The sequence below is a fragment of the Panthera pardus genome, unplaced genomic scaffold (genome assembly GCF_024362965.1).
Source record: "Panthera pardus isolate Hobbes unplaced genomic scaffold, ASM2436296v1 HiC_scaffold_10, whole genome shotgun sequence".
Taxonomy (NCBI): domain Eukaryota; kingdom Metazoa; phylum Chordata; class Mammalia; order Carnivora; family Felidae; genus Panthera; species Panthera pardus.
The window spans coordinates 94,529,285-94,544,042 of NW_026526655.1; the positions used below are offsets into that span (position 1 = coordinate 94,529,285).

The window sequence follows — 14,758 nt, forward strand, 5'->3', positions numbered from 1 at the left end:
CCCTGAACACTTTTATTAAGTAAGGCAGGAACAATGGGAATGGAGGAAGGAGGATGAAGAGAGGTGTTAGGAGGTAGATCTAGACACTTTGGTCACTGATCAGAGAGAGGAGGAGAGGGAAGACTTTAGGAAAATGGACTTTGCAGAGCCATGAAAATGAAGCCTGTGCACCTACAGAGGAATGCACTTTGGGCAAGCTTGCCGGTTCTTGTGGAGAACCCCGGCAAGTCTCAGTGACTTGGAGGAACTGTCTCTCTCTGAAAGCAAGTGTCAAAGATGAGGCTGCACAGCAGCACTGATCGGAAATCTGTATGAGGAACAGGTAGACACTGGATGCCTTGACCTCCCCCTGTCCTACCAGTTTACTTTCTAGAGAAACTGAACCAGAGACACACCAGCCTTGGAAACACCAAGCTTAGTGGAGATAAAGGGAGAGGCATTATATTGAAAACCGGCACTCCCCAGACCCCTTTCTTCACTTCTAGAATTCTAGGAGGCATATTTTACTTCCTAGCAGAAAATTAGATGATTCTTCTATGAAAAAATGGAATGGCCTTAGAATAAAGACAAATAGATACTGATTTTAAGCAGTGGCCATATCTCCAGCCAGATTATCCTGCATTGACTTCCACCAGTGCACAGGACCCATCCAAGCTCAGAGTTTACACTTAGCTTTTGAATAGCTCAGTCTTAATTGTGAATGAAGCCAAGACCACCAGCCACTGCTTCTGAGTTCCCATTTGTCAGAGGTAGGCCTGCCTTTCTGGGAGCCCTGTTAGGTTTAGGATGCCATCTATTTATTTTGACCCCCAAAGCAGGTCAGCAACCTAGAACCCAGCACCGTTTTCACTGTTGAGGGCCACTTCCCAACATACTTCTATTGCAAAACTTGCCAGCCGCCACCGCCATCCCCATCTGGGAATTACTAATTAGTAGACAACGTTCTCCTTTCCCTGTTTTTCAAAACTGAGATTTACCATAATTCTTTTGAGAGGTGGTATACTTACATCAACTTCCTAGCAAACCTCAGTGGAAAATTAAATGTTGGTAACTCACAACCATGTTTGAAAAGCTGCCAACTTCCTGCTTTGGGGTTGATTGATCTATTTCTTGTGGTTTCCAGAATTTTGTGCTTAAATCTCTTGTAGGAAAGGTTATTTTTAGTTCTTAAATCTCTGAATAGATTTCTCAGCATCTTTTAAATTTACTGAATTAAGATTCTAAGCTTTTAAACATTGAATAATACCTGAGGCAAGGCTTAATATCCCCTTGCCCCTCAAAGCTAGGAAGTGTTTGAGTTCATTAGAATCCACTGAAATACTTTAGTGAAAGTGCTTTTGTCAAGGAGATAAAATGGTTGAAGAATTGGGGGATGGAGGAACCTGGGAAGTTTCAAAACCAAAAGGGCAAGTTAGAGAATTCTAAAAGAATTCACTTTGGTTCTTTTTTCTTTTGCTTTAAGAACAACACACCAGTAGAAATGGAAATATATGAAAAGAGAGTCACTTTTACTTTTAACAGGAGAAATGTAAATTTAAAGCCAAAATGAGATATGTATCACCATTAGCAGAGATGTTTTTAATGGACATATTTGTTGGTGGGGTTTTGGGGTGATGGTGGGGTTTGGAGCTGATGGCCAAGAAAGAATTCTTGAAGACGTCTTTGATGTAAAAAAAGACTTTTGGTGGGGCGCCTGGGTGGCTCAGTCGGTTGAGCGTCCAACTTAGGCTCAGGTCATGATCTCGCGGTTTGTGGGTTCGAGCCCTGCTTCAGACCCTGTGCTGACAGCTCAGAGCCTGGAGCCTGTTTCAGAATCTTTGTCCCCCTCTCTCTCCATCCCACCCCTGCTTATGCTCTGTCTCTCTCTGTCTTTCAAAAATGAATAAACATAAACAAAAATTAAAAAAAAAAAAAAAAAGACTTTTGGTGCAAAAAGGTGACAGGGCCTGCGGGCACAAAGGGCTGCCCTGGGGTTGTGATGGGCAACTCATTATATACCCCCAGGTTGGGAGGGGGTTATGGACAATGTAAGACTCCAAGGAATTTTGGAGGCAAGGTTTCCAGGACCTTTAGGGGTGAACTGCAATTATGAAAATGCCATTTATTACTGTTTAGTAAAACCTCAGTCATGAGACCCTTCAGATGTATATCAGGGGCCATAAGCTTGAAGTATGATTGCCAGTGTATATCTTAGGGGAGTTGAGATAAAGGAAGTTTCCAAAGGAATTTTTATATGTTAAAGTAGACTTACAGGATACAGGGGCAGGATACTGTTAAGCCTAGACTCCCTTTTGCCCCTAGCAAAGTGTCATCACTGAGGCAGCTGAGCCCCTAGAGGGACTCTGCCTATTTCAAGGACTTGTAGGCAGTAAGGGAATTTAATTTTTCATTTGGCTTTGTTTCCCACATAAACCCCTTGATCTAATATCACCCCTAATATCTTGAGGAGGGTGATATTAGAGCTTTTCTTGCAGTTTACTAAGTTATCCGTAAACTGAAGGAGACTCCTGTCCTGCATGACTGTGACCTCTGTCTGTCAACCATTTGCTCTTTCCTTTCCCCTATTCTTGGGCAGCCAGCAGTGTCCGAGGAACATCACACATATCCCACCAGGCGGGGGGTGGGGCGTTGCTGTTAGTCTGTACTTTGCCCTCAGCTTGCCCCACACTCCCTCATCATTGTGCTAGTGTAAGTGTGAGCAAACAGGCACTTCCCTGCATTGACAGTGGACTTGTATATTGATTGGTACAAACCCAAAGGAGAGAGCAATGTGTCAAAATCTGTCCACATTTAAAGCACCCAAGACCTTTGACCCAGCAATTCTGCTTCTGAGAACTTATTCTACATGTATGTAATGTGTAGGGATATTATAACATTGTGATAACAGAGACTAGAACAACCTAAATGCCATTAATCAGAAATTGGTTAGACATATTATATTGTTTATTCAAATAATGCAGTAACATGCAGTCATCAAAGAAATAGGGCAACCCTTGTGTACTGATATGGAAAGAGCTTAGAGATATATGTGTAGGCAAAAAAAGCAAGGTAAAGGTTAGTGTGCTACCATTTGTTGTTGTTGTTTTTTTTTTTTTAACGTTTATTTATTTTTGAGACAGAGAGAGACAGAGCATGAACGGGAGAGGGTCAGAGAGAGAGGGAGACACAGAATCTGAAACAGGCTCCAGGCTCTGAGCAGTCAGCACAGAGCCCGACGCGGGGCTCGAACTCACGGACCGCGAGATCATGACCTGAGCCAAAGTCGGACGCTTAACCGACTGAGCCACCCAGGCGCCCCGCTACCATTTGTTTTTAAAAGTAAGAAGCATAATGAGGACTGCTAATGAGTACAGGTTTCTTCTGGGGGTGATGAAATGTTCTGGAATTAGTGGTGCTGGTTGGACAACCTTGTAAGTATACTAAAATGAACTGAATTGTACACTTTAAAATGGTAACTTTTATGGTATGTGAGTTATATGTCAATAAAAATACAGAGATCATAAAAGGTATAACCTATGCGCAGAAAAAAACAATCTCTCCAAAAGAAATTGGTCACGGAGATAGCTTTGGGGGAGGAGATGGGACTGGAAGGTAAACTTACTCTTCACCATAAGCACCATTGCATGCCTTTTGAGTTTTGATATATGTGCAGGTATCATCTAGTCAAAACATTAATAGCTTATAAAAACAAGAAAATCTGTTGATTTTTAAATCTACTTTAACATAAAAGCAAATTTCTAAGATTTTACCTAATATTGCGCCATTCCATTGTGATTTAACTTTTATTGTCAAGTTAGCAAACTAGGAAGTACTTGGAAATATGAAGAAATTCATGTTCAAACTAATTAAAAAGGAAAAAAAAGCTACAAAAGTGTAAACTACTAGAGAAAGTGGGCCATGCTAATTAGAAGGAATTAATTGGGTAATTGAATTTTACCTACTTAAATTCCCCCGTCACCTTTAATTGGAATAACTTTCCTCTTTACTTCTAGTCCCTAAACCATTGTGTGGTATTGATAGTGTTGTGTAATAAGGTTCTGAATCCCACATCAAGAGTGGCTTTATTTCAGTGGAAGATTCCATAAACTCTGTATGGCTGACAATAATGGAAACAACCTTGGGATTATAGAAGTTATTTGTTATTGAACCTGGTTAACTAAAAAGAGAATCTCTTTACCCGAGTATGCTGATACACCATTATAACTGATTGAGGTGATTTGAGGGACCTTGAAGAAAAGGCCAAAAGGGAGGTAAAAATGCAGTGAGAGATTATCCGCACAGCTCAACAAGGTATTTACTCAAGGATGTCAGTTGTGCATGTATTTGATCACTTCTTATTCCTACACCCACTCCTCTTACCCCCTAAGTGAAAATTGGTCCAAAGTATATTGAGTGACTCTGAATGTCTCAGAAAAATAAATCTTAAGAAATTAATTTGGAACAGAGGTGTCTTTCCCACACGTGGAGACCAATGTTAGGATAGAAAATTCTATGCCCTAATTTTAGTATTAGCACAATAAAGACCCCTATCTTGCTTTTTCTCCTATTGCTTTTACAAAGAGTAATGTGATCATGAAATAGAGAATCTCAGAAGAGAGAGGAAATCTACTCACCATGTAATTGTTTTAGATACATCACCAAAGAAGATGTTGCTGTAGCCTCACTGGACAAGGTGAAGAATGATGGGGGCCATGTTCGTCTGATCACAAAGGAGTCCAGGCCACAGGACCCTTCTACAAAGTAAGGTTTCATTGACTAATAGGACATAATAGTACCTACCGTGTGTACTCCTTTAAATTTGTGTATGCATATTTGTTGTTTTTTTTAATTTTTTTTTTAACGTTTATTTATTTTTGAGACAGAGAGAGACAGAGCATGAACGGGGGAGGGTCACAGAGACAGGGAGACACAGAATCCGAAACAGGCTCCAGGGTCTGAGCTGTCAGCACAGAGCCCGATGTGGGGCTCGAACTCACGGACCGCGAGATCGTGACCTGAGCCGAAGTCGGCCGCTTAACCGACTGAGCCACCCAGGCGCCCCTGTGTATGCATATTTGTAATAATACTTTACCCCGATGTGGCCACCTTACCAGTTAGAAAGAGCCTTCCCAATATTTCACAACAGGTAGCTCCTCCACCCTCATAACAACCCTATGAGGAATAGGATGTCCTCACCTTAGAAATTAGAAGGATCCTGAGACCAGGTGGACCAAGCCATTAGATGCTAAGAGACCCGAGGTCTAATCTGGGCTCTGCTTCCCAGTCATGAGCTTTTTCTATCACAAAGAGTTTTTCTTTTAACACTTCTAACAGTCCTGAAAAAAAGGCAAGCAGCTGTTGTAATTCCATGTAGGACTTTCCAGCATAATTGAGTAATGTACCTTTTCCTTTTATCTTAACAAATTTTTAAAAATTATAATTAATAAATTGAGTGCATGTCCTGTGTCATTTCTAACTTTGAATCAAATCAAGTAAGAGTTTACCTGGAGGAGGCACATATTTAGCAAGTCTAATGTTGATAGTTCCTGTCAACACCATTAGCTTCTTAGCTCTGTCACTTTACGGATGTGACTGTTTCCGGTAGGCCAGCAGAGGCTCCCCGAGAGTGTCGTGGAAGCCTTCATAATGGTCTCTGTGTCCTAGTGAGGTGTGTGGCCCAACACATGTAGAGTACAGTAGCCCCAACTCCAAGTGGGGTTTTACATTAGCCCGTCCTTTCCCAGATTGAAGAAGCATTTTTTAACTTCTCATTTTCAAACTTCTCCAGATGTTTCAAAGTCTGGTTGTTTAACTTGAAGATATATAAACTCCCAAGAGAGGCAGCATATTTATATTCAAATGAATTTTTTTAACACGTCATTCTTTCCTTCATTTGGCATGGAGCATCGAGTGCTGACTATGGCTGTTTCATTTCCACACTCAGTCACAGAATCCATGAGTCCTACATTTACTGGTTATCAGTATTGAAACTTTAAAGGCTGTTACATGAAGCAGTGACTATTTAGACTAGTGTCCGTGTTCATTACTTAGTCAATGTTTTGTTCACTTCCAGAAAGTTCCTTGATGATGGAGTCTGTGTCCCATATCTAAATCCCTGCATAGCCCAAGCTGATCTCGCTGTGAAGCCTTCTATATCCAAAGGCTATCTGCAAGCTGTGGATAATGCAGGAAATCCACTTTGCCTTCGCTGTCAGCAGCCCACCTGCCAAACTAAGCAAGAGTGCAAAGTGAACGCTTGGGAGTCACGGTTTTGCTCTCTGAAATGTCAGGAAGAGTTTTGGATTCGATCTAATAACAATTACCTGCGAGCCAAAGTATTTGAAATTGAACACGGTGTGTGTCAGCTATGTAACCTAAATGCACAAGAACTCTTTCTACGTCTGAGAGATGCTCCCAAAAGTCAGAGGAAGACTCTACTGGATATTACCTGGATCTCAAAGCTCCCATTAGAACAGGTAAATTATAATCCTTTGGCAGAGAGAAGGCAGCATTGTATTGAGTGATGAATATTGATTCATTTTCTTTTTTTCAACTTTATAATACAGCAGCTTTTGAAAATACGCATGCAAAAGTAGAGAGAATAATCAACCCATATACCCATTACCCACCTTAAACAGTTATCAACATTTTGCCTTCATCTGTTCCTCACCTCAGTTCTTTTTTTCTCCTGGAATTATTAAAAAAAAATTTTTTTTAATGTTTGTATTTATTTTTGAGACAGAGACAGAGCATGAGCAGGGGAGGGGCAGAGAGAGAGACACAGAATCTGAAGCAGTCTCCAGGCTTTGAGCTGTCAGCACAGAGCCTGACGTGGGGTTCGAACCCACAAACTGCGAGATCATGACCTGAGCCGAAGTCCGATGCTCAACCAACTGAGCCACCCAGGCGCTCCCCCACTTTTAAATTTTTTTTTAATGTTTATATTTATTTTTGAGACAGAGACAGCATGAGCAGGGGAGGGGAATTATTTTAAAGCAAATTCCAGACAACATTTCATTTCCTCTTTTATTTTTTTTTTTAAGTGATCTCTGTGTCCATCGTGAGGCTTGAACTCATGACCCTGAGATCAAGTCACATGCTCTACTAACTGAGCTAGCCAGGTGCCCCTCATTTCCTCTTTAAATCCTTTCATTATGTATCTCCCACAAAGACTTTCTCCCTCCCTCCTTCTTTCTTTCTGTCTTAAATATAATCTCATACCTGGGTACCTGGGTGCTCAGTCGGTTGAGTGTCTGACTCTTGATTTCAGCTCAGGTTATGGTCCCAGGGTCGTGGGACCAAGCCCCACATCGGGCTTTGTGCTGAGCATGGAGCCTGCTTGGGATTCATTCATTCATTCATTCTCTCTCTCTCTCTCTCTCTCTCTCTGCCTCTCTCCACCCCCCCCCCCCCACTGCTGCCCCCTCCTGCCTCTTCCCTGCTCATACTCTCAATAAATTCATACATAAATTTTAAAAATTCCCATACCCCAGTACCCATTATTACACCAACAGTTATGATTCCTTCATTTTTAAGTCCAGGCTTGGTTTCCCAGATTGTCTCAAAAATGTCTTTTTGCAGTTGCTTTGTTCAAATTAGGATCAAAATATGACCCACACATTGTATTTGTTCATTATGCCTCTTATGCTCCATTTAATCCATATCACCCCATCCCATGTTTACACCATTGATTGTTCAAGAAACTGGATCATTTGCCTGTAGGATTTCCTACATTATGGGTTTGTCTTCCTGTATCCTCATGGTATTATTTGACATGTTTCTCTATCCCCCTGATTCCAGAATTATAAGATACAGCAGCTTAATTAGATTCTGATTAAATTATACTGGGGAGAGATATTAACAGAGGATACATTCCATGGAGAAGCACCTATGGTCTGGTTGTCACTTTTCATGATGTTAGTATTGAATGACCAGGGGCAAACAGCCCCCAAAATATAGTTCATTACAATGAGAAGAAAACATTTATGTTCATCCCACTGTAAAATGTAATTTTAGCAGAACAGTTTATGAAAAAATATTCTTAGAAAACAATCATCAATATTCACTTTTATTTCCAAATCTCAGCTGGTTTCTAATGTGATCTAATCAGCCCTAAGTTTCAAACTAGAGCAAAATGTGTAATTTTGTAGTGTGCTTCATTTTAAAATTTTTTTTTTTTTTTCAACGTTTATTTTATTTTTTTTGGGACAGAGAGAGACAGAGCATGAACGGGGGAGGGACAGAGAGAGAGGGAGACACAGAATCGGAAACAGGCTCCAGGCTCCGAGCCATCAGCCCAGAGCCCGACGCGGGGCTCGAACTCACGGACCGTGAGATCGTGACCTGGCTGAAGTCGGACGCTTAACCGACTGCGCCACCCAGGCGCCCCTGTAGTGTGCTTCATTTTAAAAAATCACTCCTGAGCCATTCTGTGCCCACTAAAATATTGGATAAATTTCTGCCAGTTGGTCAAATCACACATTTTTATTTATTTAGTATCACCAAATTATGACAGAATTAATTAATTAAGCATTTCTGCAAAAATGAATTACCATGACTTTGAGAGCTAGGGAATTACTTCCTTCATGATACCCAGAGTTCCTGAAATATCCTTTTGTCTAATTGGTGAGGCACACACTGCACCCACCCCAGGGGTGTCAGCCAGACTGCAGTCACTATCTGCTGCCTCAGAGTGGAGGCTTCCAGAAGACACACAATGAGAAGACTCAGGACATCTTGAAAACAGCCTGTCCGGGACTGTGGAAGTAACATAGTCTACTTCTAAAACAAAAGTGCTCCCAGGCCCAGCAGCACCATAGGGTTCATACTGGGGAGGGCCAGTCAGAGAGGGAGTGATTGTTTTAAGAGTTCAGTCTAGGATGTTGAAGACTGACTCCAAGTGATTTATTTGCCAGGGCATTACTAGGAGGAATACAGAACCACATCTGGATTAAAGAGTCTGTCAGAAGAGAGACGATTCAGAGTAAAAGAATTGGTTACAAAGAGCAGACAAAATGGATTTTTCTTCCTAAGAATGAGTCATTTGCTTGATGCACAAGATGGCCATGTCTAACTGCTTCTAACAGTGCCGGCCTCTGCTAGACGGAGGTTACTGCTCCTGCTTGCTGCCTCTTGGGGCTCCTTTTGGGCTGGGCACTGGGGGTCAGGGTTCCTCTGCCTCCACATGTCAGACAAGCTTCCTTAAAAGTACTTGAGACATAGGTTTCCAGGGCCGGCAGCATGAAGCTGATTTTAATGTTGTCCTTGTCCAAAACCATGGAAATAAAAACAATCTTTGCATTCATCTTTATCATATTTAAAAAACTACAATTCTGTGAGCTGGTTTTCCTACCTCAGGTAGAAAGTTAAAATACATCTTAATGTAGGTCATCACCAATAATATATAAAGTGTATATGTGTGAGTTGGCCTAAATACTGCTGCTTTAAGTGGACATCTTAGTTTATTCCAGATATGCAAGTGATAGAGGTCTGTTGTAGAAACTTTGTCCCAGTCCATGTTAATTTTTAGAGGTTCCCAGATGAATGGCAAAAAGGTTCCGGGTGATAGCCATTAATATTAAACTCTCACTATGACAGGAACAAATGAACTTGGGTCAGTGATTAAAGATTATGTGACTCAATAATATTCAGAAGTTTTTGATTTCCAATGTGTCCTTATTCTTTTCACAGTTTTGTTTTATTGACTATATAAACTAGCTCAAAGGTGCAGAAGCAAGTAATTTTTCCCAATCTGTCAGGAGTTGTGGTATTTTATACTTGTTTGTAATTTTTTCAAAATGGGTTAGGTAAGGGAAAAAGAACTTTTTCAGAAATGTATTTTATTGCTTTCAAATTGCTAACCTAGAGGCTTTTTCCTATTCACAATAAAAGCTATAAAAAGCCATCCTAATGTATTTTTCGCTGTGATTTTGCTGTGTAAACATGATTGCACAAGGCAAAACCAACTGTTCCCACAGTGTATGTTGAAAGTGCTGATCTTCTGTTCTCCTTGTAGCTTAATGAAATGATAAGAAACCCAGGAGAAGGGCATTTCTGGCAGGTGGACCACATCAAGCCCGTGTCCGGTGGTGGAGGACAGTGCTCCCTGGACAACCTGCAGACCCTCTGCACAGTCTGTCACAAAGAGGTAGGTGAAGCTCTGCACACCTGTTTGACTTCATCCTGGAACATCAAATGGAGAATCGGGTATACAGTCCTGTGGAAGGTCATATGGAGGAATCTGTATCCCTTGTCTGGGACCCGAGATGCACTTATCCCTTTCATCACCTGAGTTTCCTCTTGAGACCTATGTAGGTTCTCTGTCACAGATAGAAGCTTCTTCCCTTGTAATTCATTCTAGGACAGAAAATTGTCACCACTGCCTAGAAGAAAATAAATATAACTTAACACAGTCTCGAAGAGACCCAGACCATCAACCAAAAGTTTGGTGAATTGGGGCAGCAACATATTATTTGCATTCGCAGCTAAGGATGTCCCGAAATGTCAGAGAACATTAATAAATTATCTCTAGGGCCAACCCAGCTCAACATGCAAACATTATACTCCTGGCCCAAGTGTAAAACCTGTTCACCTTGGCACCTCTCTGAGCAATTACCTGTTGCTTAAAACAGGAGGGAAAAATATAACAGTTGTATTTAATAACTAGGATGAATTTTTAACAGGCAGTCTAGCAAAAGGATCTGATTAAAATTTTCTTGGAAGCATACATTCCACATGCAACTTTGTATCCAACTTTTTTTCTAGTTATGGCAAGATTTAAGCATTTGCCCACATCCGTGATGAGCATTCATAATGTCTGTCCTCCAAAAAGGCTAACATCACTCTGTTGGGTCCATGTCCACTGTACTTGATTCAGCTGTGCCCATACTGGTGAACTTGGAAGTTCATTCTTCTGTTTACACACTGTTCTTTACATTTTGAGGTTGTTCCTTCAGATAGATTCTCAGATGTAAAATCACTGAGTCCAGTGTTTGGATATTTCTGAGACAGTAGGAATTTATTTCCAAGCTGTTTTCCAAAGGACAGTGCTCCGTTATGCTCCTCCTGCCCTGTTGGTGGAGGCAGTGCTCACGTAACCACTCCTCCGGGCGTACGTGGTGGGAAAAGAATGGCCAGCCACCATCTTGTGGACCAAAGACACTGATGTTTTTAAAAATGCTGATCAATTGTATTTACATTCCTGAAAACTGTTCAGATCCTTTGCAAGTGTTCATAGTGTATAAGCACTTTCTTAGCTTTCTTTTAATATTTTAGATTCCTCCATTCCTTCACAAATATAATTTTTACATAAATAGGATCTTGTAAGCAGGGTTGTTTTATTTTCATCTCTTAACCCTTTCTTCTCTCCCCACCCCTTCCACCTGGATAACTTCACACATACATGAGCTTCAACTGGGGGAAAAGTCATCGGATTTACTTCTCAGCTGTGAAAATTATTAGCTCATTCAAGAGTTATGCGATCACTTTTTTTAGATTCTCGTGAAAAATTTTATTTGTGGGAATAGCAGGAGAATCTAGTTCTGATCTACGTCATTTTGTTTTTCTGCACTGGCTTGGGGTTGGGAGTGGCTTCTGAGCCCATAGAATAGGAAACAGGCCTTGAATGACTGCACCGTGAGACAATATAGGATGCCTTCTAGATGGTCTCCCTTGGGTGAGGAGAACCAGGGCCTCCTGTAGTCCCCAAATGAGGTATTCACAGTCTCAATGGGGAGTAAAGCATCTGATCCTAAGTGAATCCAGGACCTCGGGGCATGTACCAGAGCTACTGCGGTCCTCTGCTAGTGCGTGTGTTGATAATGTAGATTCTTCCAGAATAACGAAATGCAAAGAATTTTTGAGTTTCTGAGGCCAGTACTTTTTTCCTAACAAGTGTACACTTGTATATTTTTTAACTTTTAGAGAACTGCCAGACAAGCTAAGGAAAGAAGCCAGGGGAGAAGACAATCTCTAGCATCAAAGCATGGATCAGATATCACAAGATTTTTGGTAAAGAAATGAAGTAGAAAAATTTTTCAATGGATGACAAATGGTTTGCATGTGGAGGAATTTAACACGAAAAGTTTTGTCATGTTTCTCATTTAAAGAGTGAAAATTTTCAGAGCAAAACTCAAGAATTCAACTTTCCTTTTCATATTATATGCTTTTAGTGTTCGCTACCTTCTGAAAGTACTTAACACAAACTGAGATACAATAATAAATATTTCTGTGGCCTTGATTTCATGCAGACTCTCAATTATGTTTCAGGAAGGTTTTGTTAAGCTTTCATTTCCCCCTACAGTACTTTAATCATGGTATTATGTCTAGATCGTATTTGAAAAATATACTCTCAATTCCTTGAAAAATGCTGCTGGATTAGTGTTGGCTCCGAACTGCTGTGTGTATAAATGGAACATTGGGAAACTGTAAGGGAAATTTCGGAGGCAGATCATTCAGGAATTCTGGGTCAAGCATGAGCATCCTGGTTAGTATGCAAGAGAGACCCTTGTTCACTAACTGCCTCCAAAATGGGCTTGGGGTACACATTTGGAGTGTTGCCCTGTTTGTTGTATTTCTTAGCTAATTGTCTTTATGGAAAAGATGCTTCTGAGAAAAAGTTAATTGGACCTATGGTGTTGGTAGATAAATCAGGTAATTTTTAAAAACATTTAAAAACTTGAAAACATAAAATGTAAAATTCCACTTAAACTAACTGAAAAATGAAGTTTAAATTAATGCATAAAACTAGGCTTACTATCAAAGCACCCTTTGTCTCCTGGTTATCATTTTGTTTTTAAAATCCTATCTTATTAAAAGTATATTCATGGTACCTCTTTTAAAAGGAATGAGGATAAAACACTTCATTTGAAAGCATGATCAGATGGAGATATAAGTTTCAAAAATACAGTGGGTGGCTCAGTCGGTAAAGCATCGGGCTCTTGACTGTGGCTCAGGGCATGATCTCAGGTTTCGTGGGTTCAAGCTCCATGTCAGGCTCCTCACTGGCAGTGCAGAGCCTGCTTGGGATTCTTTCTCTCTCCCTGTCTGCCCCTCCCCCACTCATTAGCACATGCTTCATCTCTCTCTCTCTCTCTCTCTCTCTCTAATAAATGAACTTAAAAAAATACTATGGTGGGGCACCTAGGCGACTCAGTTAAATGTCTGACCAGCTCATGGTCACGATCTCACAGTTCTCAGGTTCGAGCCCGCATCAGCCTCTGTGCTGACAGCTCAGAGCCTGGAGTCTGCTTTAGATTCTCTGTCTCCCTCTCTCTCTGCCCCTTCCCCGCTCATGCGCTCTCTCTCAAAAATAAACATTAAAAATATTTTTTAATAAAAAAATACAATGGTAATATTAACATGTAAATTGATATTCAAAAATAAAAGCGTGATAACAAAAATAAAGCCAGGCTACAATCCTGCAAAATGTCAAAACCATGAAAGAGAACTATACAAAATCCAGGTCCAAAGAAGAATATATTCTTGAAAGGCCCATTTGTACATACTATTTGGATGTAAACTTCATTTATTTATATTTTTAAACTTCATTTATTTGAGCACTTTACCGCTTTAATTAGTAGCTGGTGTTTTACGAATGTAGAGGACTTGTTTTTAGAAAGACTATACAGTCATGAATTATCCTTCCAGAGTTGTTATTAAGTTTATAACTATTTCATTGTATGAGATCAAATAGCGTTTATTTTATAAATTGGGTCGGGCTTTCTTTCGCCTCCTTTCTGCTTTGCTGGTCAGGCTCTTTGCAGTTTTCTGCCTCATTGCCAGGGTAACCTAGGATTCCTCACGGTTGAGAGCTGAGAAACCGGCAGGCTGCTTTTCCTCCAGCATGGGGTGTTTGCAAGTGAGACGTAGGTCTAAGTAGGTCAGATGTCAGTGGAGCTTGCTCTTTAGATTAAACTGAGGTGGCAGTTCTAGGAACAAAGTTCTCAGATGTAGGAAATGTATGACGGTTTGAAATGAAATGACCCATGAAGATGGTCTCTTTTTTGCAGATTTCAAAATCCCAACCAAATAAAAATGCTTATAAGAGCATCAAAAAGAATAAAATACTTAGGAACACATTTAACTAAGGAGGTGAAAGATCTGTCCACTAAAACTACCAGACTCTGATGAAAAAACTGGAAAAGATACAAATGGAAAAATATTCCATATTCGGGGACCAGAAGAATTTATATTCTAAAAAGGTCCATACTACCAGAAGAAATCTATAGATGTGGTGCAGTCCCTATCAAAATTCCAGTGGCATCTTTCATAGAAATAGAAAAATTTTTTTCTAAAATGTGTATGGAACCACAAAAGACCCCTAAATAGGCAAAGCAACCTTGAGAAAGAACAAAAAAGCCAGAGGCATCAGGCTTCCTGATTGCAAACAAGGCTGTACAATCAAAACATTATGGTATTGCCATAAAAACAAACCCTAGATCAATGGAAGAGCACAGTCCAGAAATAAATTCATCCAGAGATACTCAACTGACTTTCAACAAACAAGCCAAGAAAATATGGTAGAAAAAAGAGGGTCTCTTCAATAAATGGTGATGGGAAAACTGGACCCCCCACCTTATACCATACACACAAGTCAACTCAAAATCAATTAAAGACTTGAAAGTAAGACCTAAGACAATAAAACCTCTCTAAGGAAACAGGAATGATTTAGGTCCAAGATGGTGGCTAGGAAGACCTCCTCCCACAGACACACTGAATCTGTACCTACATATAGAATATTTCCTCCTGAAGAACTGAGGACTGATTAAACGGTTTTTGT

General features: G+C 40.4%; 1 protein-coding gene across 5 annotated transcripts in view; it reads left to right on the top strand.

The window, feature by feature from the left end:
- ZRANB3 (zinc finger RANBP2-type containing 3) overlaps positions 1-12,743 on the top strand; it is a 303,348-nt gene extending 290,605 nt beyond the window's left edge. For all 5 annotated transcript variants that reach the window (XM_053909315.1, XM_053909305.1, XM_053909304.1 and 2 more), the window contains 4 exons: positions 4,630-4,740; positions 6,053-6,455; positions 9,995-10,126; positions 11,902-12,743. In XM_053909315.1, the coding sequence (XP_053765290.1) occupies positions 4,630-4,740; positions 6,053-6,455; positions 9,995-10,126; positions 11,902-12,000 (745 nt within the window). In that variant the 3' untranslated portion in view covers positions 12,001-12,743. The remainder of the gene's footprint in view (positions 1-4,629; positions 4,741-6,052; positions 6,456-9,994; positions 10,127-11,901) is intronic.
- The last annotated feature ends 2,015 nt before the right edge of the window (positions 12,744-14,758 follow it).